General features: G+C 44.9%; 1 protein-coding gene across 3 annotated transcripts in view; it reads right to left on the reverse strand.

Moving 5' to 3' along the window:
• Positions 1-339: 339 nt before the first annotated feature.
• The window catches only part of prdm2 (PR/SET domain 2), a 73,232-nt gene continuing 48,053 nt past the window's right edge, over positions 340-25,518 (reverse strand). For 2 of the 3 annotated variants that reach the window (XM_033048427.1, XM_033048428.1), the window contains 3 exons: positions 17,233-17,286; positions 6,041-10,023; positions 340-1,701 (listed from right to left, as the gene is read on the reverse strand). In XM_033048427.1, coding sequence (XP_032904318.1) covers positions 1,675-1,701; positions 6,041-10,023; positions 17,233-17,286 — 4,064 coding nt within the window. In that variant the 3' untranslated portion in view covers positions 340-1,674. The remainder of the gene's footprint in view (positions 1,702-6,040; positions 10,024-17,232; positions 17,287-25,518) is intronic. The other variant, XM_033048429.1, reaches the window with a different exon arrangement.

The following is a 25,518-nucleotide window of genomic DNA, read 5'->3' on the forward strand; positions in this document are numbered from 1 at the left end:
GACTAACAATCCCCGCACACTAACACTATCCTACACACTAGGGACAATTCACAATTATACCAAGCCAATTAACCTGCAAACCTGTACGTCTTTGGCGTGTGGGAGGAAACCGGAGCACCTTGGTAAAACCCACGCGGTCACGTGGGGAACGTACAAACTCTGTAGACAGCACCCGTAGTCAGGATCGAAACTGTGTCTCTGGCGCAGTGAGGCAGCAACTCTACCGCTGAAATTAAAGTCTTCAGAATTTCAATGGACCTGGCCCCTAGAACCTCTAGTTCCACAACCCATCTCTGAGAGAAAGGACTCGGAACACATTAAGGCAACATAGCAATAATCTGATTACAGAAACGTTCTATACATTTATTCTCACAGCCCAAATGAAAATAAACCAAAAAAATTGAAAATGAACAATGCATTGAAGGAATCACAAACATCAGACACTGCTGCCTGAAAACACAATTTAAATAATTTTAAATATATCCTATGTTATTTAATTACTACAAACACTTCATACAATGTTTATTTCAACAAAGTCCCCACAAACAGAAACATAAAACAGGAATGGTTTTGAGAGCGGGAGAGTTAAAGTGGCGTGGACTTTGCAAAAAGAAGTTGATTACAAATTTCAATTTTAAAGAGGTAGATCAATTTTAAGTTGAGAACAGAAATGGATGCGTGTGTGAAAAATAGTATCTCCCCCCCCTCCCGCCCCCCACAACGTTTCAAGTCAAAAATGTATCCATAAAATTTACAGTAGAAATCGAGAGAGTCTCTCGAGAGGAAGAGGCAAACTTTCTCGGAGGTGAAAGGGAGAAAGAAGTGTGGCTGCGGGGACGATAATGTCAAACTAAATTCACCATTGAAAGCCCCAAGATTAAAAAGGGGAACTGCAGCAGTGTTTCTGGGCATGGGACCTGGTGAAGACCATTTTGGTAGCACTCCTGTGCAACACACACACACACACACACACACACGCACACCCACACACACACACCCACACACATTCTTGATAGGCTTACCATTCAAAATTGTATCTGAACAGTTTTACAGTGGGAAAGAGAATGAAGAAGAAGTCGGGTGCACAGAGACAGCCTTGCATGGACATTCTCCCTTCCGACCATAACAGTATAAGTAATAAATCTTTTAAAATGGATATTCTCCCCCCCCCTCCCACCTCAAAAAACCCCATTAGAAACAACAGATAGGGCCGCATGTCAGGCTGGCCCGGTGACAATAGACAACTGTCTCTGTTATTTCAAAGGATACTTCTTCATGAAGATTCATAGTTCCATTTGTTGCTTAGATGACCATGCAATGGCCTGTGGCCTGGTAGTTTGTAATAATAAAAAAAAAATCTCAGATTCACAAAGTGCATGCCAAATATGGTCTCTTTTTCTTCCAGTCTTGTCCATAGGCTGCACGTTTACAAAAGGTCCGGTGCTTCAACTTACAGTTGAAGCACCTTTTTCATTTAAATACAATGCGCCGTGCCTGCAGAGTATAGCGTCAGCTGACTGGAAGCCGGGCTGAAACAAACGTGGCAGAGACGCACATTTCTGGGGCGACCTCTGACCCGGCTCAACTCAATTTCTTGGACCCAGTTGAGCGGCAAAAGCTGGGTTCAAAGTCTGAGCTTCAGGTCAGTCGAGGAAAGACAGGGTAACGAGGATGTTACCTCACCAGCTTCAACGAAGAAACCTGAAAATTGAAAACAAACAAAAACAAAATAATGTATATACGGAGATGCTGGAATCTTGAACAAGACACAAAGCACTGGAGGAACTCAGCGTGTCAAGCAGCATCTATGGAGGGAATGGACAGAGATGTTTCCGTTTCAGGTAGGGATCCTTCTTCAGTCTGAAGGGTCCTGACCTAAAATGTCACCTGTCCATTCCCTCCTCAGGTGCTGCCCGACCTGTTGAGTTCCCCCACCTCTGTATTTGGTGTAAAAAACTTTTATAGATTTAACTGCTTGAACTGCTGTAGCAATGATCATAGATGTGGGAAATTGTCAATCTTTTAACAGTCTCCCCTAATTGTCCATTCTGTCCAAGTCAGATGCTGCCTGTTCCACAGAGTTCCTCCAACACTCCACCGGAAGTGGCGGCGCTGTGATACAGCTGCGGCTCGCCTGCAGTCTGTCTGTTTTTACTTTTTATGTCGTTTTTTTTTGTCTAGTTTAGTAATTTTTTTGGTTATTAGGTGGTGTTATGTGTGTGGGGGGAGGGTGAAACAGAGCTTTCTGTCTCTCCCTTCGGGGGAATGCGACTTTTTGTCGTATCCCCCTTCTCTTCCCCCGTCTGCGCTGAGGCCTAATGGCGGAGCTGGCGGCCTCCAATCTGCGACCGACCTCGAGGGTCCAGAGGTAGAGCCAGCCAGGACTCACCAACGGGAGGCTGACCGTCTTCGAGCTGTGGCGACGTCCGGGTAGCGGCACGACTCGGCGCTCCGGTGAGGGCGGACGGTGCGGAGCTGAGACACTCCTGTGCGGCCGGCACGGCTACCGGCTGGAAGGCGCTCCCGTGTGAGCAGCCCGGTGCGGGGCTGAGACGCTGCCTTGTGGGCGGCCTGGCGCGGAGCGGAGACGGTGCTACGGCGGCTGAGGCGGCGGCGACCTGGATCCTGGGCTCGGCCGCGGGCCGGTGGAGGACAATGTCGGGAGCTCGCAGGTCACAGGCTGGTGCCTGTTTTCCGGAGCACCCGTTGCAACAGCTGCGGGCAGCTTCGACCACCCCCCGGGCCGCCATCGCCTGGTGGGGAATCGCCTCGGCGCAGAGGGAGAAGAGGAGGGAAGAGATAGTAACTCTAAGAATTTTGCCTCCATCACAGTGAGGAGGTGTTTGGTGAACTCACTGTGGTGGATGTTAATTTGTGTTTATTGTGTTTTGTTATTATTACATGTATGGCTGCAGGCAACAGCATTTCGTTCAGACCGAAAGGTCTGAATGACAAATAAAAGGATTCAATTCAATTCACTGTGTTGATACATTCATGCCAAATGTTCCTTCTTTCTACCTGTATCATTTATGAAAGCCTTTTTTTTTTTTAAAGTTAAAAGCATCTTTGGTTAAAAGCCTTGTAATTTATAGCTTATTATTCTATGGGTTGAACTTCGCTCAAGAACAGATTCAGTTGTGAACACTAGAGGGCCTAGTTTCACAGAAAGACTAAAGTCCCGTTCAGTTTATTGTCACGTGTATCGAGGTACAGTGGAAAGCGTGCTAAGTCTTGCGTGCTAAAACATAACATTTACTGCAAGATAAAGTCCAGTAATGTCCAATTAAAGATAGTTAAATTAAATTAAAAAATGAGAATTAAAGATCGCTCTAGGGAAGTAACACATGTGCCAGACCCTCTGATTAAAAGCGGACATCTCTTCCTGGAGCTATCAGAATTTACTTGCCTGACTGGACACAAGAGCAAACGGAGAAGGCCTGAAATTCAACTACGGTCAAGCAGACTCCATCGCTGGGCCTGTATTCCCTGGGGCCATGGAATGCTGATATCAGCCAAGTGAACCATCCCTACCACGACTAAACAGCAGTGTTAAACTGCTACTATCTCAATGGTGACCCTCGGACTATCCTTGATCACACCTTGCTGGCTTTACCTTGCATTAAAACATTATTCCCTCATCATGTATCTATACACTGTCAATGGCTCGATTGTGATCATGTGTTGTCGTTCTGATGACTGGTTAGCGCACAACAAAAGCTTTTCAATGTATCTCGGTACACGTGACAATAAACTAAACTGAACTAATGCCCGATTTCCCCATCAACAACACACTGATCTGTAAAAGGTTCCATTCTCAATTGTTCAAGAAGGAACTGCAGGTGCTGGAAAATCGAAGGTAGACAAAATTGCTGGAGAAACTCAGCGGGTACGGCAGCATCAATGAAGTGAAGGAACTAGGCAACTTATCGGGCCGAAACGTTGCCTATTTCCTTCGCTCCATAGATGCTGCCGTACCCGCTGAGTTTCTCCAGCAATTTTGTCTACCTTCCATTCCCAATTGGATGAAACTGCTGTTACCAGAAGCACAGGCAATTTTCTTTTTTTCTCCCCTCCCCCTCAACTGAGTTGATTTAAACATATATAAGTTTTCTGGTATTTTATCAGCTTTAGGGGTACCTTTTAAGTATACTTTGAATGTTCGATACAATCTTTTGGACAGTTGATATGCCAGGGAAGTGGTTTTAACCCTTTCTTAAGGTTCTTCTGGGGCAGGACCGGTCAGTTTTGATTGTAATGCCTCATGCATGGGTTTATAAATCAATTGGGAGCCAGCTTCCCGATGCAAGATTGTTGCCAGAACCCTGCTCGGGTAACATCGGTAATTTTGGCCAGAGAGCTCTTAAGATCACAACTGGTCTCTGAATCATGACTTATCAGTTTTCTCTCCTGAACAGACAATGCCACTGTTAACAACGCAAACGTCTGAACAACAAGTATGACTGATGATATATTGAGTAATGTGCTACTTTCAATTGCTTCATTTGTAGTCCATACCAGGACATTGAAAGGGTAATGTGTAGGAAGGAACTGCAAGTTGCTGGTTTAAACCGAAGATAGACACAAAATGCCGGAGTAACTCAGCGGGTGAGGCAGCATCTATGGTGGGAAGGAATGGGCGATGTTTCGGGTCGAGACCCTTCTTCAGCCTGAAAAGTTCTTTTTCTCCACAGATGCTGTCTGACCCACTGAGTTACTTCAGCTTTTTGTGTCTAACTTCCACTGAAAGAGAACATGGGTTTATAGCCTCATGACCACAAGGATATCTCAGACGCAATTATTCACAAAGTGGTTAAGAATGAAGGCATTCTTCCCGCCCCCCTCCCACTCTCGCATCAGTCTGAAGAAGGGTCTCAACCCGTCGCCTATTTCCCTCGCTCCATAGAAGCTGCCTCACCCGTTGAGTTTCTCCAGCATTTTTGTCTACCTTCGATTTTCCAGCATCTGCAGTTCCTTCTTAAACAAAATTCCTTACTTAGTATTATTAGAGATGGAAGCATGATTACATTTGAAAAGAAGAATTGGGATATTGTGAAGAGTTGGGAAGGTAAACATTCTAATTATTTAGAGTTTTTTGTGTTTAAAATACCTGAATAGAAACCAGGCTGTTTTAAAAAAAATTTGACTTGCATTAAATTTTTTTATCAACTTTGTTATATCTCATTACTCTGATCTTTAGAACTTAATCAATTGTTTACTTCTGTTGTTCAGTATTAAATCTAATCATATTAATGCCTTTTAATAACCCTCTTTTTCAAGCAATTACTTTTGTTTTGGAGAAACTTATGAAATCTGCTTCAGGAATCCTTAGATATAATGTCATGCTCTGAACAATGCAGAGGAAACATCCAGCCCCCCATTCTTCCCTTTAACTATTAGTACAATCATAACATTAGTCCTTCTTGTTACCACCTCATTGACCTGTGGAATTAAAAAAAACCTGAGGTTGATAAAACATTCCTCAACCCCCATGCAACTTATTAATCAGCCATGATCATATTGAATGGTGGTGCAGGCTCGAAGGGCCGAATGGCCTACTCCTGCACCTATTTTCTATGTTTCTATGTAAAAATAATGCTAACTTTTCAAACCACCAGTAGGGGGCGACACGGTGGGGCAGCGTAACAGCGCCAGAGACCCAGGTTCGATCCTGACCATGGGTGCTGCCTGTACGGAGTTTGCACGTCCATCCCTCCCCCGTGACTTGCGTGGGTTTCCTCCGGGTGCCGGGTGCTCCCGTTCACACTCCAAAGATGTACAGGTTTGTAGGTAAATTGGCTTTGTTGTAAATGATCTCTAGTGTAGGACAGTGCTAGTGAGTGGGGATCGCTGGTCAGTGTGGACTCGGTGGGCTGAGGGGCTGTTCCCACATTGTATCTCTAAACTAAACTGAACTACCATCCAAGTGAATCCATTATACGTCTATTCCACCTCTATCTCCACCCCAAGGGATATAAAACAGCTAAGTACATTGCAGCTACAGTGTTGGCTAACGACTGGTCTTGTTTGTTGCGTTAGTTACCTGGACACCTTCTGCCGATGATCCCTGGTTTTCCTGGTCATCTTCCATGTCACTCTCGTTGCTATCAGTGACCACCGGAGCCCCACTTCGTGTCACGGCACCAGCTCGCGTTTCCTTGGACTTGCCCACGTATCTCTCCGACCGTGTCTGCTTGATCACATTTGCTTTCCTCTGCCAAACCACTTTCTTGTTCTTCATTCGGAGGTAAAGCCGCGGTGAATTCATGCCGCCGGTGGCTGAAGGCCGCTGTCTGGGCTTGGACTTCAACCTCTTCCCCTCCGCTGGTGATCCTTTAGCCGACCTTACTGGACTTGCAGTCCTGGAGGCAATGGGCGACGTGTTGGGCTTCTTTGATTTTACCAAAGGTATGGACTTCATGCGGTGCTGTAACTTTGGTGCTGAAGAAACAGACTCGGTTTGCAAAGGACCCAACATCCTCCCTCTCCTTTTGCCCAAGAGAACCGGTGTACTTTGCAACTTGATCTCAGTATCTGCAGTTCTCCTGCGTTGCCCACTTCCCTTGTCACTGCTGGCCGGGGAGTGAGAGCTAGACCCTTTGGCGGGAGGAGAGGCTGGCTTCTTGGGACAACTATAGGTTACGTGTTTGTTCAGGCTTCCCAAGTAAGTGAACTCCTTCTCACAATAAGGGCAATTATGGCTTTCCGAGCTCCTGCTTTTCAACATGGCCTTCACTTTGGCAGTCGACCTGTTCTTCTGCGAGATCGCCTTCTGCACCAACTGGTTCCTTTTGTTTTTCAGAACATTCATTTTGATTTTGTTCATGGTGAGTTTTGACTTTGTCTCCGTTTCAAAGTTAAGACGTTTTGGCTGGCCCATTCTCCGGATGGTGTTCTGCTTGACCGGCTCGGTGGCCATTTCCCCATTCTTCCTCCATATTTTCCTTTTCAGCGGGATCGCATTCTTCTTTGGGGTGTAGCGTTTCTTGTCGCTGGCGGACGCACAGGCCAGGATGTGTTTGTGAAGAGCGGGCATGTTGTCGAAGCTCTTGCCGCACTTTGTGCAGTGGATGGCTGTGCTGAAGGTCTGGGGGATGTTGTGTGCGGTAAAATTCACAGCCGACGACACTGCGCTGTTTGAACTGCGGTTGTGATATTGAAACGGAGGGGGCTTGAAGCTAGGGTAACGTTGATTGAGTCCCATACGGACATCAGGGCTCTTTGGTTTTATCCCGGATGCCATCACCTTTATTGTTGTATACAGCTCCTCTGTCAAGTCGCTGGAGTCCTCATCATCTTCCTCGCCCTCTCGTTGCTGAGGCTCCTGTAGCGGCACGCTACCCTCGCCGATGGACTGGCTGAGGCAGCTGGTGGCCTTGTCTGGGTCGGTGAAGTTCTGGGGCCTCAGCATTCCATTCTCTAGCTCGATGTGCGTGCACTGCTGGTCCGGATGCAGGTCGCTTTGATGCTGCTGCAAGTTGCAAAGGAATGCAAACTCCTTCTTGCAGACGGAGCACACGAAGATCTTGCCAACCCCGTGCAAAGACGAACGGTGCTCGGACAAAGCCTCCGCCTCTTTGAACAGCTGCACACAAAACTCACATTTGAACGGCCATTTTTCGGCATGAACCAACAAGTGCTGGCCGAGATCCTTGATGGAAAGGAATGGAGTTTCACAAACATTGCACTGGAAACTTTTGGTGAACGTAGGCTCAGGTTTTTCCTCTTGTTCAGTGGGCTGACAGCTTTCTGCATCCTCCTGGCTTTCTGCATCCTCCTGGTCTTCAGTGCAGTTTTTAATGAGCATTTCTGGAGGGGATTCTGGTTCGATGGTGGGCGGGTGGTTATTGCTCATTTCGTGTTCGCTGTCCGAGTCTGGGTAGCCTTCATCTTTAACTTCTTCCTTAATGTTTATGCTGACCGGTGACAAAGCCGGAGTTATTGACTGTAGAACCTGGGTTACCGACTCTGGAAGGGGTGATGGTACGGAGAGCACTGGAGGAGGAGGAGAAGGAGCAGGTGTTGTTACAGGAGTTGGAGTTGCAATCGATGTTGGGGTTGAACTAGGATTAGATGATACCTCTGCCTCCAGGCATGGCTCAGGACTGTCCTCAGAGTCCTCTTTCATTGTGCCATTATACTCATTCAGAAGCACCTTTTCCAACACAGAGGTTGTTGGTTTCTTCTTCTTACTGCTGCATGAAACTTGAGCACCAACAACCCCCATTTCCTCCTTAACTTCATTTTCACTGCACAACTTTTTATGCAGACTCAGATCTAAGATGGCTATGCCTGGCCCTTCCACTTCTGTTTTTACATCAGACTGCAGCTTAAAGCCACTGGACAGATCCAGAGGCTGGTGAGTGCAGAGATTAGCCAGAGGACGGTTCCCTGCAAATTCCTTCGAGGTGGTTATTTTGCACATTTCAAGACTCATTGGACTGAGAGTTTCATCTCGGCTGGAGAGGCTCCAGGCAGGCGAGCTACTCTGGCTTTCGATTTTTGATGCTTTCAGGCCAGGTACACTTTCATTCCATATGCGTATAAAGTCAGAATCCTTTCCCGTGGTGCTCAGTACAGGACTATGCTGTGGGGAATTTGGAGGTGAAGTTGTTCTCCTCTTGAATCGGCCAAATCCCATTGGTGCTGCTGTTGATGTTGATGGGCCAACTGACCCATCTGGAAACAGGCCTGATCTGGGCGAGTTATTTTCTTGGATCTGGAGGAGCTGCTTCAGCTTGGAGGACAGGCTACATTTCTCCTGATGCCCGCTCAAGCTGCCAGTGGTCTGACCCATGACAGGCTGGCCACCAAACGGCGTGACCACTGGTGATATGGTCTCGACACCAAGCTCAGTTTTCATCTTTGGGAAGGGAGGAGGGCTGCTGGTCCGCCTTCTTTTTGGACCTTTCAAATCGCCGTCTTTCACTTCATTCAGAAGAGAATGGGTGACTGGAAGTTGTGCTGTGGTCTTAAGATTCTGAGGCGATTCATCGGTCACGGGATACAGCACAGAAGGCAGGCCGAATGGATTTGTGCAAGCAGTATCCACCTCTATCACCTCACAGTTGCTGGTACTGCTGTTTGACTCAATCTTTCCATCAATATAGTGGTTCAGGTTCTCAGAGATGTTACTGGAAACGTCCATAATGTACGCTTGGCACTCGTCCGTCTCCTCTTCCTCCTCGTCTTCCTCGTCATCTTCAGTTTCTGTGCTGGTAACATGGAGCCCGCCAGCAGCCCTCGTTTGCTCGGACGTTGGATCCTGGTCTTCTGCAGAAACCTTCCGTCTCATCCTGATGCCCTTGGCCAAGAGGTGGCGCTCATGGATACGGCGCTGGTGCCGGCGCAAGTTGGTGTAAGAACCAAAGGTCTTTTTGCACAGTTTGCACGGGTGTTGGATTTTTGGTTCACAACTCGTTAAGACAGAAGTGTCCATATTTTGGACTGACGTCTCAGAATCAGTTTTCTTATAATTTTCCAGAGCCGTTGGGCTTTCCAGTCGACTTGATGGATCGGAACTAATGTCAATTGCCGTCTTGTCAAAATCAAAATCATCCTTCAGGCGCTGATCGGACATGATCACTTTGAAGGTGGGCTTCCTCTTGGGCCCAGCTTCGTGGCGCCGCTCATGCCGTCTCATGTTGATGTGAGTGCCAAAGGCTTTACCGCAATACCTGCACCTGAACGTGAACCCTTCTGTGGATACATGGATGTGCTGGTGACGCTCCAGACCTTGCTTCGTGGTAAATCTGCGCTCACAATTTTTGCAGGGAAACATGTGGGTCTCTTCAACATCCTGCATCCCGTTCTGATCGCCTTTTGGTTTCTGCTTCAGAGATTTGATTGAAATTTTCTTTCTTGGGAGATTTTCAATGGTATTTTCTTCTGACATTGTCTCTGCCTCAAGGGACATCTGGAAGTCCTTTGGTTGAGGCAGAACCTTCTGTGAAACAATTCTGTGAACTTCTATTCTCTGCTCTGTTGAATTGGCTTCTGAGACGCAAGGTTCATGCTTCTGAAAACCTGATTAAAAGAGTACAATTACTACAGGCAAACATAACATTGTTACACTAGCATTAATCAACTTCTCATCTTTCTCAACAGTTGCATTCCCACTAGGACGCATTCCCAACAACGACAGGCTCCGGTTTACAGCAGAACTCAGACAGCTCTGCCAGTCTAAAGATGAGGACTACAGGAGCGGGGATGCAGATCTCTACTGGAAGGCCAATTACAATCTGAGAAGAGGAATCAGAGCTGCCAAGGAAAGGTACTCTGAGAAGTTGAGGAGCAGGTTCTCAGCTAGTGACTCTTCTTCAGTTTGGAAGGGCTTGCAAGAAATCACCAGCTACAAGAGGAAAATCCCACGCTCCTTGAACAATCGTCAGCTGACCAACGACCTGAACGAGTACTACTGCAGGTTCGATAAACAGAAACTTGACCCAGGTATCCCCTCCCCCCCCCCCCTCCCCAACCAATACTTCACACCTACTCACAAGCCTGACTCCTCTACTCTCTCTACACCAACGGATGCATCTCCACAGACTCCTCTGTGAAGCTTCTCAAGTTTGCGGACGACACAACCCTGATTGGACTGATCCAGGATGGGAAGGAATCTGCCTACAGACAGGAAGTGTCACAGCTGGCGTCCTGGTGCCTTCGTAACAACCTGGAGCTCAATGCTCTTAAGACAGTGGAATTGATAGACTTTAGGAGAGCTCCCCCTCCCCTCCCTGCACTCACCATCAAGAACACCAGTCACATCTGTGGAGTCTTTTAAGTTCCTTGGAACCATAATCTCCAAGGACCTTAAGTGGGGGGCCACCATCAACTCCACAGTCAAAAAGGCCCAACAGAGGATGTACTTCCTGCGGCAGCTGAGGAAACACAATCTGCCACGGGCAATGATGGTCCAATTCTACACGGCCATCGTAGAGTCTGTCCTCACCTTCTCCATCATGGTCTGGTTTGGCTCAGCCACCAAGCACGACATCCGGAGGCTGCAGTGAATCGTCAGATCAGCTGAGAAGGTTATTGGCTGCAACCTTCCCACCCCCCATCGACGAACTGTACACTGCAAGGGCCAGGAAGCGAGCGGGTAAGATCATCTCTGACCCCTCTCACCCTGGCCACAAACTCTTTGAATCACTTCCCTCTGGAAGGCGACTCCGGACTGTCAAAGCTGCCACAGCCAGACATAAAAACAGCTTTTTTCCCTTGAGGAGTAGCTCTGCTCAATAACCTAAAGTCTGTAGCCTCCTTTTGCTCTGGTATTATTAGTTTACTGTTTTATGTGTCATTGTTAATTGTTACTCTATGTCGTGTTGTTACTTGCGAGCAGAGCACCAAGGTAAATTCATTGTATGTGTACATACTTGGCCAATAAACTTATTCATTCATTCATTCATTCATTTATTAAAACCAGAATATGAGGAACACATAAATCCTTTCTTCAAAGTAATTTAGCTTGCTTCTATTCATAGGCAATTTGGAAAATCAAACCATTAACTGAATGGTTAAACTTAGCAACATTATTAGGAAGCATGTGCACACTAGTTAAAGGCATGATGCTTATTTCCCAATGCAGCAACTGCGTATGATCAATTTGAGATGATGCTCAAGGGTCAAGATACAAAGATAAAGCACACTCCAGAGATGCTGCCTGACCCGCTGAGTTACACCGGCACCATGTGTCATTTTAAAGGACAATCACTTGCTATTTGTCTAATGTAGACCACCTGGCTTTCATCGCATAGTTTAGTTTAGAGATACACCTCCAGTGCTTCTACTCTGGGGCTGTAGAAACATCACAATCTGGTTTGGGAGCTGCTCTGCCCAGGACAAGAAGGCTCTGCGGAGAGTAGTGCATTCGGCCGAACGCACTAAGGGAACTATGTTCGCCCCCCCTGCAGAAACTATACATCAGAAGGTGCAGATCCAGAGCCAGCAACATTATGGGGGACCCCTAACACCCCAGCAACGGACTGTTCCAGCTGCTACAGTCAGGCAAACGCCTCCGCTGTCATGCTGTGAAAACAGAGAGGGTGAGACAGAGTTTCTTCCCACAGGCCATTAGGACTGTAAACTCTTGTCTCACCAGGGACTAATTTACTGTTGTGTTGGGTCTTTTTAAAATTGCTGTTTTTTCCCCCTCTAATATGTAAATACTGATTCTGTTCTATTCGGTTCTGTAGTGTTTGCACAATCCGCAGGCATTACCACTTTCATCTCACTGCACATCTTGTATGTGTATGTGACAAATAAACTTGACTTGACTTGACAGCGTGGAAACAGGCCCTTCGGCCCACTGAGTCTGCACCGACCATTGATACCCGCACACTATTCTACACACACACCAGGGAAAATGTACATTGATACCAAGCCAATTAACTTACAAATCTGTACGTCTTTGGCGTGTGGGAGGAAACCAAAGATCTCGGAGACGGGGAGAACGCACAAACTCCATAAAGACATTAGCACCCGTTGTCAGGATCGAACCCGGGTCCCTGGTGGCATACGGCAGTTGCTCTATCGCTACGCCACCGTGTAGCCAGTTCTGAACGCAAAAGCATTTAACTTGGCAAGCAAAATACTTCTGAAGTGGCACTGCTAAACACTGATCATTATGTCTCGTAAATATTCAACCCTGCACATGTAGTCCCAGCTACTGCTGCTGGCTCCACTTTGCTTGCTCGATTTACATATTGTGAAATGATGGAATCCTTCAAGTATTTCTTGTGTGCAGTGCCAGAAGACCGCAGGTAAAATAACTTTAGAGAGGAGAACCTTGCAACCTCTATAATTGAGGCAGCCATTTTGTTGGCATTGACAAAGTCCAAAAACAAAATGAATGTGTGTGTGTGTGGATAATTATAGGTAACAAGGAGGCACAAAACATCAACCTGAAAGGTATCATTAAGATCGACACAAAATGCTGGAGTAACTCAGCGGGTCAGGTTGCTGGAGTAACCAGGAGTCATTAAGATTACAGTAAATTCAAATTAATGTGGTACCCTATATGAACTATAATTTTAGTGAAGCAATTATGTTGTCCATCTTTCCAACTTGAGGGTGTTTAAGGGTCAACATTTGGAACTAATGCCACTTCCATTGGCAGTCTGATGAAAGGTCTCGACCCGAAACGTCACCCATTCCTTTACTCCAGCTGAGTTGCTCCAGCTTTTTTTGCCTGTCTTTGGTCAAGATTCAAGAGAGTTTATTGTTATGTGACCCAGATAGGACAATGACATTCTTGCTTTGCTTCAGCACAACAGAATTATAGAAGACATGAATACAGTCAAGTTAGGTTTGTCGCCGGTGAGAACAGTTGAAGCAATCTAAGATGAAGCATTTCGGGGCAACATTTGGGCACAGTGTTAAAAACAATTTTCCCATCTGCAATGCTGAATTAATAAACTAACATGCATCGCTGACAATATTGGTTATGCCATCCAGCATGAAGTTTGCTAAATAAACTTAACTAGAGCTGCTGCATTACAGCAACCGAGACCCTGGTTCGATCCTGACGACAGGTGCTTAAGAAAGAACTGCAGACGCAGGAAAAATCAAAGCTAGACAAAAATACTGGAGAAACTCAGCGGGTGAGGCAGCATCTATGGAGAGAAGGAATAAGCGACGTTTCGGGGCGAGACCCTTCGGGTCTCGGCCCGAAACGTCACCTATTCCTTCGAAGAAGGGTCTCGACCCGAAACAAGGGTTGAGACCATGCTTCAGACTACAGGTGCTATCTGTGTGGAGCTTGCTATGACCGTGTGGGTTTTCTCTGGGTGCTCCCGTTTCCTCCCAAATGCCAAAGACGTGCAGGTTTGTAGGTTAATTGGTTTCTACATATTGACCCTTGTTATTGACCCTTGTATGTAGGATATAACTAGTGTACGAGTGATCGCTGGTCAGCGCAGACTTGGCGGGCCGAAGGGCCTGTTTCCACGCCGTCTCTCCAAACTAAACTGGATTCAAGAGAGTTTATTGTCATGTGTCCCTGATCGGACAATGAAATTCTTGCTTTGCTTCAGCACAACAGAACATAGTAGGCATTGACTACTAGGCATAGTAGGCAAATAAAGTTGTGTTATAGAACAGTCATTCTGCACGTAATTGAGAATCTCAACCGTCAGTTGCAAATGTGATCAATACTGTACTATTAAATATCCAGTAGATGAAAGAAATGTATTTAAAATATGCAGAACAAACTTCTTTGTTTGAACTAGCCAGATTGGTTCCGCTTACAACACTGTGTTTATGCAGCATTTCAGGCACAAAGACTCTCTTTCTAACGTTACAAGTTAATCAGCTGCTTCAGATTGTAACGAGGAAGTAACCCCGATAGGAAAATAGATATTAGCTCATGACGCAATTGTCAAAAGAAGTGATAAATAAATGTGCAAAGTCTCAGCCTTTCTCTTCACAAAACTGCAATACATTTTGAAACTGTGGCTGGTGGCCAGCAGGGTGTAGATTGTGCATGGATAACACTGGTGCCAACAAATGAAAGGCCATCTCCTCATGTCCATCCCTATGTTCTCTCCTGACTGAGGGTTGATGCATGAACTGGGTGACGCTGGACAAGTCGTGACGAGCACTCACTCCACGGGACAGGAAGGACTCAAACATTCCATTCTGGTACTTGCTATTTTTTTCTGTGTAGGAAACAACTGCAGATGCTGGTTTAAATCGATGGAAGACACAAAATGCTGGAGTAACTCAGCGGGACAGGCAGCATCTCTGGAGAGAAGGAATGGGTGACGTTTCAAGTTGAGATCCTTCTTCAGATATGATGCTCCATAGATGCTGCCTCACCCGCTGAGTTACTCCAGCATTTTGTGTCTACCTGCTAATCTTTTCTATCCAGTTACAGTGAGTAAAACACATTTGGACCTTTGGGGCAGCACGGTGGCACAGTGGGAGACCTGCTGCCATACAGCGCCAGAGACCCAGGTTTGATCCTGACTACCAATGCTGTCTGTACGGAGTTTGTATGTTCTCCTCGTGACCTGCGTGGGTTTTCTCCGGGTGCTCCGGTTTCCTCCCACACGCCAAAGACGTGCAGGTAAACTGGTTTCTGTAAAGTTGTAATTTGTCCCTAGAGTGTCGGAGAGTGCTAGTGTATGTGCTAGTGTCATCAACTCCTGCACAGAGTTCTGTCACAGGGTCAAAGGAAATGGTTCAATGGCTGTATCAAGGACCACCTCCAGCATGCAGGCCTAGCCCCAAACGGACTGGAGACCCGTGCCAGGCGTACAACCATTAGGACTGGCTGGCGTATAACCACTAGGAAGGCGGTCAGCAGTTTAAGATAACCGCCAAAAGTTAGTGCCAGAGGCAGGAGAAAGGCTGCAGCCCTAAATCCCCCCACACGGCCTTGATGTTACCCCCACGGCTCCCTCCAGCGTGTGGCTCGCGCATCGGACTCATGACCACACTCCATCCCACAAGACACAACCATGCTATCCTCGTCTACGACGAGTCACCACCGTGGGTGATCGCTGGTCGGCGCGGACTCGGTGGGCCCAAGGGCCGTTTTCCGCGCTGCATCTCTAAACTAAACTAAAAAACAAAAATAGCATGAGTAGAACTAGAGCGAACACTGGGTCAATCTGGTAAAATGTGTTGCCGCATGTGGCAAGCACATGCTGTCCAAGCCTATACATTGAACATCCATTAAATTAAGCTCCAGATACAGTTCATTAGAAACAGTTCCCTATCAATACAGCAGTTAAAACTAAATGCCTCAGGAAAGGGAAGCGGGGGACAAAAATAAATGTTTACCATCGTGTAATGCTCGCCAATTAATACTGGGTGGAAAATAATGAACACTTTATGGTACTTCCCGTTCTTAGCTAGTACCATGTAATGTCATTTCTCTAAACAGTAACTGATTGCAGGCACACCCATTCTCAAAGACCATTGTAGCCGGTGTTACTCAATTCTCTGCATTTTCCAATAACTGCAGCGCTGAGACTGTAAAAGGAAGTGACAGTGCAGCAATTGGACACCTAGTTCTTGCAAAACAAAGGCACTTTTCAGATGCCTGTAACTGAAAACACAATTCATCTAACAGTTTACCTTTGACCATTTGAACCAATAAGTGAACCAATAACCAATCCAGATTAGTTAGCGATCTTAATTACAGAGGCAAAGGTCACTTTGATGCCATTACCCTACAGGTTAATACTCCACACCACCACACACACACACACACATGCACACACTTCAAAGCATGTTAGGATTTGCATGTGGTAAATGAGAAAGACGTTAATGAAAGACATTCGAAGGTGGACAAAAAATGCTGGAGAAACTCAGCGGGTGAGGCAGCATCTATGGAGCGCAGGGTCTCGAACCAAGGCCAAAAAGATTATCTTTAGAAGCCTAAGTAGACAAAAATGCCGGAGAAACTCAGCGGGTGAGGCAGCATCTATGGAGCGAAGGAAATAGGCAATGCCTATTTCCTTCGCTCCATAGATGCTGCCTCACCCGCTGAGTTTCCCCAGCATTTTTGTCTACCTTCGATTTTCCAGCATCTGCAGTTCCTTCTTCAACAACATTGGAATCTAGAAATCAACTTTGTACGTGGCAATGCAATTGCCTATTCCAAATCCTTCTTTGTAATTGTTTGTCCATTTAATGTTACATTAATTTTACAACATCTTCCCCAAAGGCTACTGGCAAGGAAGGATTTTGTATTTCAATAACTCTCTGATATCCCCCCCCCCCCCCTCCCCCCCTTTCCTCTCTGCAGGGGACACCCTCTCCGTGTTTTCACCCCTTCAATTATCTTTTCACAATTCACTTTCTAAATTGCTGCCATAACTCGCTGTGGTCAGAAAACATACCTACACTAACTAGCTGTTAGTGACTACTTGCATGAACTAACTACTTGCATGAAGAAAGGCCACAAGGGCAGGGCACCATTTGGACATTGGTACAACGATATCTCTTGCACTAAAAGTTGTACCTAGATCCGTGCGTGGCGTGATTGTATTCATGACATTTCTCTGACTGGATACCACACAAACAAAAGCTTTTCACTGTACCTCGGTACACATGGAAATAATAAACTAAACTATATCATTGGCACCTGTACAGCATGTCCAAATAATAATGATGAATAAAAGGAAGATGGTAGAAAATTAAGGAACACATACATTTCACACATTCAGTTCACTCACTCCCTCAACCATGATAGAACAATATTAGCAGCAACTTTGGATTTACCTTGCTTAAGTTCTTCCTCAATTTCTAATTTCCGCCGTCGTAATTTCTTCCTCCCTGAAAGTACAATTAATAAAATCAGGAAATAAATCAAGAGATTACCACCCACTGATTCATACCGACATTCTAACGTAGAGTTCATCCGCAAGTGCAGGCACCTCCCTAGCTGATGACCTGAACTCCTTTTACGCTCGTTTCGAGATGGGCAACACCACCCCAGGTTTGCCGACTATCGACAATACCGCCAGCAGGCTGGCTACCGAAGCTGAAGGGAGGAATGTGCACACATTCTCGCTGTCCGAGCACGACGTGAGGAGGGCTCTGACACGGGTGAACACGAGGAAAGCTGCAGGCCCCGATGGCATCTCGGGGTGAGTACTCAAGTCCTGTGCTACGCAGCTAGCTCCGGTGCTCACTACATTATTAAACCTCTCCCTGGACAAGTCCGTGGTCCCTGCCTGCTTCAAAAAATCCATCATTGTACCGGTACCAAAAAATGCCTCCCCAGCCTGTCTGAATGACTACCGTCCGGTGGCCCTTACCTCGGTAGTCATGAAATGCTTTGAGAGGCTGGTGAAGAAACACATCTGCGCCTTCCTCCCTCGCAACATGGACCCGTTGCAGTTCGCATACCGTCCGAACAGATCCACGGACGATGCGGTCTCCCAGGTTTTGCACACCGCTCTCTCTCATCTTGACAGCCAGAAGGGGGGCTACATGAGGATGCTGTTCATAGACTTCAGTTCAGCCTTCAACACGATAGTCCCCACCAGACTGGCCGAGAAGCTACTGGAATTAGGGCTCAACACCGCCGTGTGCCTGGGCCCTGGACTTTCTCACCGCCAGGCCTCAGGTAGTCAAGATGGGAGGGAATACATCGAAATCCCTCACCCTGAGCACAGGATCACCCCAGGGTTGCGTCCTCAGCCCCCTATTGTACTCCCTGTACACACATGACTGTGTGGCTAGGTTCAGCTCCAACTCAATAATTAAGTTTGCTGATGACACTGTGGTGGTGGGCCTGATCTCAGACAACGATGAGAAGGCCTACCGGGAGGAGGTGGCTGATCTGGCACTCTGGTGCCAGGACAACAGCCCCCTCTTGAACATCAAAAAAACTAAGGAGCTGATTGTGGACTTTAGGAGGGCACGTCATCCGATGACGTACACACCACTGAGGATAAATGGGGATCCTGTGGATAGGGTGAGCTGTTTTAAATATCTGGGAGTCCACATCTCTGAGGAAATGACATCGACATCACACGCCTCAGCACTCGTGAGTAAGGCAAGGCAGCGCCTTTACCACCTCAGGCAATTGAGGAAATTCAGAGTGTCTCCGAGGATCCTCCAGTGCTTCTACGCAGCGGCTGTGGAAAGCATCTTGTCCGGGAACATTACCATCTGGTTTGGGAATTGCTCTGCCAAGGACAAGAAGGCTCTGCAGAGAGTAGTGCGTTCGGCCGAACGCACTATGGGAACTTCACTTGCCCCCCTGCAGGAACTATACATCAGGAGGTGCAACTCCAGAGCCAATAAAATCATGGGAGACCCCTTCCACCCATGCAACGGACTGTTCCAGCTGCTACGGTCAGGCAAACGCCTCCGTTGCCATACTGTGAGAACGGAGAGGTTGAGAAGGAGTTTCTTCCCAGAGGCCATTCGGACTGTAAACTCCTATCTCACCAGGGACTAACTCCACTGAACGTTTTTCCTTCCAATATTTAATATGTAAAAGAATATGTGTGTTTATGATTGTGTTTATAGTTTGTTTGGTTGTTTGTTTGTTTGTCTTTTTGCACAAAGTCCGCGAGCATTGCCACTTTTCATTTCACTGCACATCTCGTATGTGTATGTGACGAATAAACTTGACTTGACGTGACTTAAAAGGGATAGTGGATGGTGCACTTGACTCCAGAGGGAAAAAACCTTGTTATCTTAACCTGTACCCTTGGTATTCCTTATTTTGATCTTAGTTTAGTTTAGTTAAACTTCCTGCTGCACACCGACCCCCACACATTAACATTATCCTACACACACTAGGAACAATTTACACATACACCAAGCCAATTGACCTACACATCTAGGTATGTCTTTGGACAGGTCCTTCACTCTAATGTGGAGCTGGCAAGATTGGAAAAGATTGTAATCATCTGGAAAGTGGCGATGCCCTCCTTGTTTATCACCATCCATCAGGGTCTTTCTCCTGACAAAATGTTTGGAGCACAGTCTCATATAACCTCAATCTGTTTCATCAAAGAGACATAAGCATCCCCCATTACAGCACTCTGGACCCAGACACTGGCAACTATTACAACAAGTGGGTTAAGGTTCAGGAGAGATTGGTCAAACTGGAGGTGTTTTCTCAGGAGTATCAGTATAAGGACAGACCTAATCGAAGTTCTAAGCCATGCAAAGCAGAAAGTTCAAACTTCTCTAGTCAAATACTAATTTTAATTAATATCGCAACGTTCAAGAAACATTAAGGCAGTTACATGGATAGGATTAGAGGGACATAGGCCAAATGCAGGCCGGTGGACTACAGTAGATGGGACATGTTGGTCGGTGTGGGCAAGTCGGGCCAAAGGGCCGGTTGCCACTGTATGACTCTGTGACTAATAACAAGAGACTATTCTATTATTCTGTCAATCACTACCATTTTCTTTTTAATTTAAGGACACCACTTCCGTTCTCATTATTTTATATTCATCATCCTCATGTGGGTGGATTAATATAATTTGCTTTCCCGCAAGCTAGCACCTACAAAAGCTGTTCCAAATGGTGCCTTTCATATACAGCTGTCAAAATGTGTCTGTTGCAGTTTGAACTAATTTTAAATTTGCAACTAATTTCACTTTCAATATAACTGCATTGATATTTCAAAATGATAGGGTTTTCATTATAAAATATCAGTGCAGTTATATTGAAAGTGAAATTAGTTGCAAATTTAAAATTAGTTCATCGGAGCACAGTACAATGGAACATGATTAATAAAAATCATCAAATGTTACCGAAGTGTAATGGCTGACATTTGAAGCATGATTAAATCATACTGCTTTGCCAGCAAACAGCACTCAAAAAATCTAGTAGCATGCCCAGCTTCACAAGGGGTGCCACGGTGTTAGCACGACACCCTTTGGAGTTGATGCAAAAACCAGGACTGCCTGCGCTCAGAAAGAATAAAACATTCAATGGAAGGTAGACAAAAATGCTGGAGAAACTCAGCGGGTGAGGCAGCATCTATGGAGCAAAGGAAATAGGCTACGTTTCGGGTAGAGACCCTTCGAAGGAAATAGGCGACGTTTCGGGTCTCGACCCTTGTTCGAAGGGTCTCGACCTGAAATGTCACCTAATTCCTTCGCTCCATAGATGCTGCCCCACTCGCTGAGTTTCTCCAGCATTTTTGCCTACCTTCGATTTTTCCAGCATCTACAGTTCTTTCTTAAACATTCAATGGAGATATCCATTAGAGAAGATTGTTTTATGACATTTCACCATTTTTTCAGTGGTGTAATATCATGTCATGTGCAATGACATTTTCAAAAATCAGACTATTTTAGAGTTTAGAATATCAAAACAGAAAATGGTGTCAACGTTCAGAGGTATCTCGCTAGTACAACACTAAGATGACCGGATTGGTGGTTGTAAGATTGAACAGCTTTAGGTTATTAATTAGATACATCATACAAGAAGCTTGTTAATTGGGAACAGAGAAACATAAATGGTGCAGATGCTGGAATCTGGAGCAACAAGCAATCGGCTGAAGAAACTCAGTGAGCAGGGCAGCATCTGAACTGATGCAGGATTTTCACTGTAACAATTCCCAAGTTAGCAATGCTGATTTGTCTTGCGCACAGAAGGTAATCTCCATCTTTGCAGTTACAACATTCATCTATGACGCAGAACATTAACGTAATTGATAAATAGTCTGTAGCAAATGTTGACTGTAAAGTAGCAAATTCCCTTGCCAAGTTTCTATCAAGTTTCATAAATTCATTCAAAACGGAAATGTCAAAATAGGTCCATAAATTAAAAAAAATCTAAAAATGTATCTTGCCAGTAAAACTTAACACAATATTATGCTAACATGGCTAAAAGCTATATCGAGCTTTGGACTGGGTATACACTTCTAGCTGGTGCATTGCAAATGTATTTTCATAAACCCATACTTTGTTGCTACAAATCAAATAAAAATGTTATGGTGGGATGTTTATGTAAAATATAAATCACAGTTTAACCTACAAATGCAAAGTGATACAATGCAAAGTGATACAAAGATACAGCTGGCATTGAAAGAGGGTGGAAATGCAGGAGGTGAACAGCCATTCACACTAATCCTAAAGCTATAATGGCTGACATTTGAAGCATGATTAAACCATACTGCTTTGGATTATTCTCTCCATATTATTCTGGATTATTCTCTCCATATTTCTATCTCTTCCAATGGAAATTTAACCAACTTATTTGATGTCTTTATAACCAGTTCATGGATAGAAAAGCTTTGGAAGGGTATAAGCTAAATGCAGGTAGATGGGACCAGTAGAGATGGGACATATTGGTTAGCATGGGCAAGTTGGGCCGAAGGGCCAGTTTCCATGCTGTATGGTTTTAAATAATGATTAAACTGCTGTAAAATAAATTGACAATGGTGAAGGCTTCAAAAGGTTTCTGTAAAATATGGTGCACTCTGATCTCACAAATTGATCCGTTTTGCAAGAGAAACCAAAATAATTTGTTGAATTCATTTACTAAATCAATTAAAAAAAAACCCAGATAGACACCTGGATGTCATACAGCAAACAGTCAAGCGATCTATAGTATCTAGTTTTGCTTAAATGTCGGCTCTTTATGAAATTGCTCATGTATTTTAGCCGTTGGCAAAGTGATGTCCCAGCTGTTCACAATGCAGGTTTACAAACCATACATCGGTGATCTTGGTTTTAGGAAGCAGAACAAGTACATGGCTTCCTTCAATCTGTAAAAACTAATTATATCAGATAACAGCTGTGAAGCAATTATACTGCGTGATTGCAGGGGTTCTATGCAATATCTTTCATTTTTTAACATCTAGTTATTTCTGGCTAATCGTACAGGTAGTCCTTTGCACAAGCGAGGACACAGTAAGGTGGTAAATATGGAGAAAAGGAATAGGTGATGTTTCGAGTCGAGACCCTTTTGAGACAGTTTTGGGTCAAGACCCTTTTTCAGAGGCAGGGGAAAGGTGAACGAGAGATAAAGACGGTACTTGGGACAAATGAAGTGAAGATATGTAAAAAGCAACAATAACCAAGTAAAGGTAGAGCCCACAATGGTCCATTGCTGGCTGTGGGGTAGGTGATAACGAGTTATACAGAGTGGAACTCAACAGAATGTCAGTAAAACTAGTACCTAGACAAGGGTGGGGGAGGGACAGGAAGAGAGGGGTTATTTGAAGTTAGAGAAGTCAATATTCATATCGCTGGGTGTTGTATAAGTAAGGACGGCAAGAATTTCATTAAGTACAACCAAGAGAAAACTAAATTTGACATGGGTTCAGTAAATGGAATCACACAGTGGGAACTATTTTGTAGTACGATGCTTCTTTAGTTGACATCAGCTGGGCAGTCACAGATTGCAGCATTTTAAAAAAAAAGCCAGATACTGCAGATGGAAAATATGATGTTAACATTTTAGGTCAACGACCTTTTACCTGAAATGTTAACCTTTTATTTTCTCTTCACATAACCGGTTAGGTAGCATAAGTATTTGTAGGTGGACAAAAAAGCTGGAGAAACTCAGCGGGTGAGGCAGCATCTATGGAGCGAAGGAAATAGGCAACGTTTCGGGTCGAAACCCTGAAGGAAATAGACAACGTTTCGGCCCAAAACGTTGCCTATTTCCTTCGCTCCATAGAAACATAGAAAATAGGTGCAGGAGTAGGCCATTCGGCCCTTCGAGCCTGCACCGCCATTCAATATGAATATTCAATAGGAAATAGGGCCGAAACCCAAAGGAAATAGGCAACGTTTTGGGTCGAAACCCAAAGGGTTTCAGCCCGAAACGTTGCCTATTTCCTTCGCTCCATAGATGCTGCCTTACCCGCTGAGTTTCTCCAGCTTTTTTGTCTCCCCTCAATTTTCCAGCATCTGCAGTTCCTTCTTAAACATGAGTATTTGTAGACTTTTCTGTTTCAGATTATTAATTAGCAACTGTCTTTGAGTTCTTGGTTCTTGGGTCCTCCAAAATATTCCAACTGGAATTTAAACTGAAGTTGAAGTTAATCAGAGGTTCAGCAGGCAAAAGGCAATTTATTCAGAAAATCATCTTAACGAACAGAGGAAAACAGACATCAAATCAACTTCTTCCAAAGGAGGTAGTCTCATTACTCCAATAAAAAGAGATTAGTTACCTATCAATGTGATAAATTAAAAATTAGTTGCTTCCAGCAGTGTCATCAAAGCTTGATTGATTTGGCAATTCCCCCATCACCTCTATAATGACTGTTAGCGAGTCAGAATAGCCAGTTTGTAACTGCATGGCAGAATAGCCAGAATGTAAAGCTAGCCATCATTTTTATTTACAAATTTGCTGTTTAATTACCTTGGTATAAAAAGACCAGGAGGTAGACAGGGACTTAGTCCATGGCACAATCCAGAAATGTTGGGAGCGAGCAAGAACGCACCAAGATAAAAATTTAAAAAATGTGGTTGCTTCCACCTTGCACTCATCAGGCAACTGCTACACATTGTCTAAGCGTGGGCAACATGAGTGCCCATTTATGGCTATAGGGTGTGAAAAAGTTGCTTGTTACAGAAATGATAGCATGATAATACAACTCAATGAATTTCTGTGGCGTTTCCAAGGTTCAGACGTAAATGAGCGGTACCTTCTGTTTCACTGCCAGTAACTGATGAATAGAATCCAAATAGGACGAATAAAACATTCTGTTTCAATTTGGAATTGCAAAAACATTGCATCCATTGTGATTCAGTTTATGTATACAAAATGACAACAAAAAAAGCGAACTTTCCTCAAAGAACAATATAACACGCTATTCCATGTGTGTTATGTGGGGTGGAAGAGGTGGGGAGCTGTTTGAACACAATACAGTAAAACCTTCTGGAACACAAACCACTTACCTACATCTCCTTGCTGCAACATTCCACTGGCAGTTTTGGCCTGGTGTGTGTGTGTGTGCCTTGCAAGAATGGTCTCAGGCTAATTGCAGCACAAAGTTGCAATAATTTAAAAAATGAAGTTTGTGATAGAGATCAAACTCTTAAAAAAGTTAAAACGATACTGGATAGCTACTATTCAGAAATATAATGTGACCCAAACTAGTATTTAAATTGTTCACCAATGCACTGGGCAGACCTGCCTAAAGTCAGACATTGAGTGCACTTTATGACAAGTTGTGGCCAGAGATCGAAAGGATCAACTCACGCAACAATATGTCCGTATCTGGAACAATGGTGATTGGGACCAGGACGCCTGTTCCACCCAGAGTCAGTATTTCAATCACATAAAACAAGAAACATTTAGACAGATACATGGATAGGACAGGTTGAGGGGCATGGGTCAAAAGCAGGCAGGTGGGACTAGTGTAGAGCGGACATGTTGGCCAGTGTGGGCAGGTTGGGCCGAAGGGCCTGTTTCCACACTGTAGGACTATATACATTTCTCAATGAACTTGAAGACTCATCCTAAACACAACAGTGCTTGGGTTGCAAATAATAATAATATCGATAAAGTACATTAATGATTCAGCACAGAGTACAACTCCACCGAGAGAATACTTTAGACTGATAATACAATAGTACTGCCATATGGTGTCATTCATTTGATGCCCATTGATACAAGTATTTTCATTCATATTGAATCACAAGCACTGGCCCATTGGTCAAATCCTAAAACACAAAGCCATGGTGCTGAGTTCACGGCAGGATCCCCGTGTTTCAATTGGTGTTGAGATCGTGTGGTTTAGTCAGGACAACGGGAGATCTTGTAGGAAGGAACTGTAAATGCTGGTTTACACCATAGACACAAAGTACTGGAATAACTCAGCAGGTCAGGCAGCATCTCTGGAGAAAAGGAATAGGTGATGTTTTGGAGCGGGACCCTTCTTCAGACTGAGGAATGGAGAGATGTTAAAAAGTATACAGAGCAAATTAATGAAAGATATTCAAAATGACAGATCAAAGCCAGCAAAGATGATCAAGGAAAGGTGGAGTCCACAATGGTCCATTGGTGGCTGTGGGGATGGTGATAACAAACAATAAAACAGTGAAACTCAGCAGGACGATAGTGAAACTA

This window comes from Amblyraja radiata, chromosome 31 (assembly GCF_010909765.2).
Source record: "Amblyraja radiata isolate CabotCenter1 chromosome 31, sAmbRad1.1.pri, whole genome shotgun sequence".
Classification (NCBI taxonomy): Eukaryota; Metazoa; Chordata; class Chondrichthyes; order Rajiformes; family Rajidae; genus Amblyraja; species Amblyraja radiata.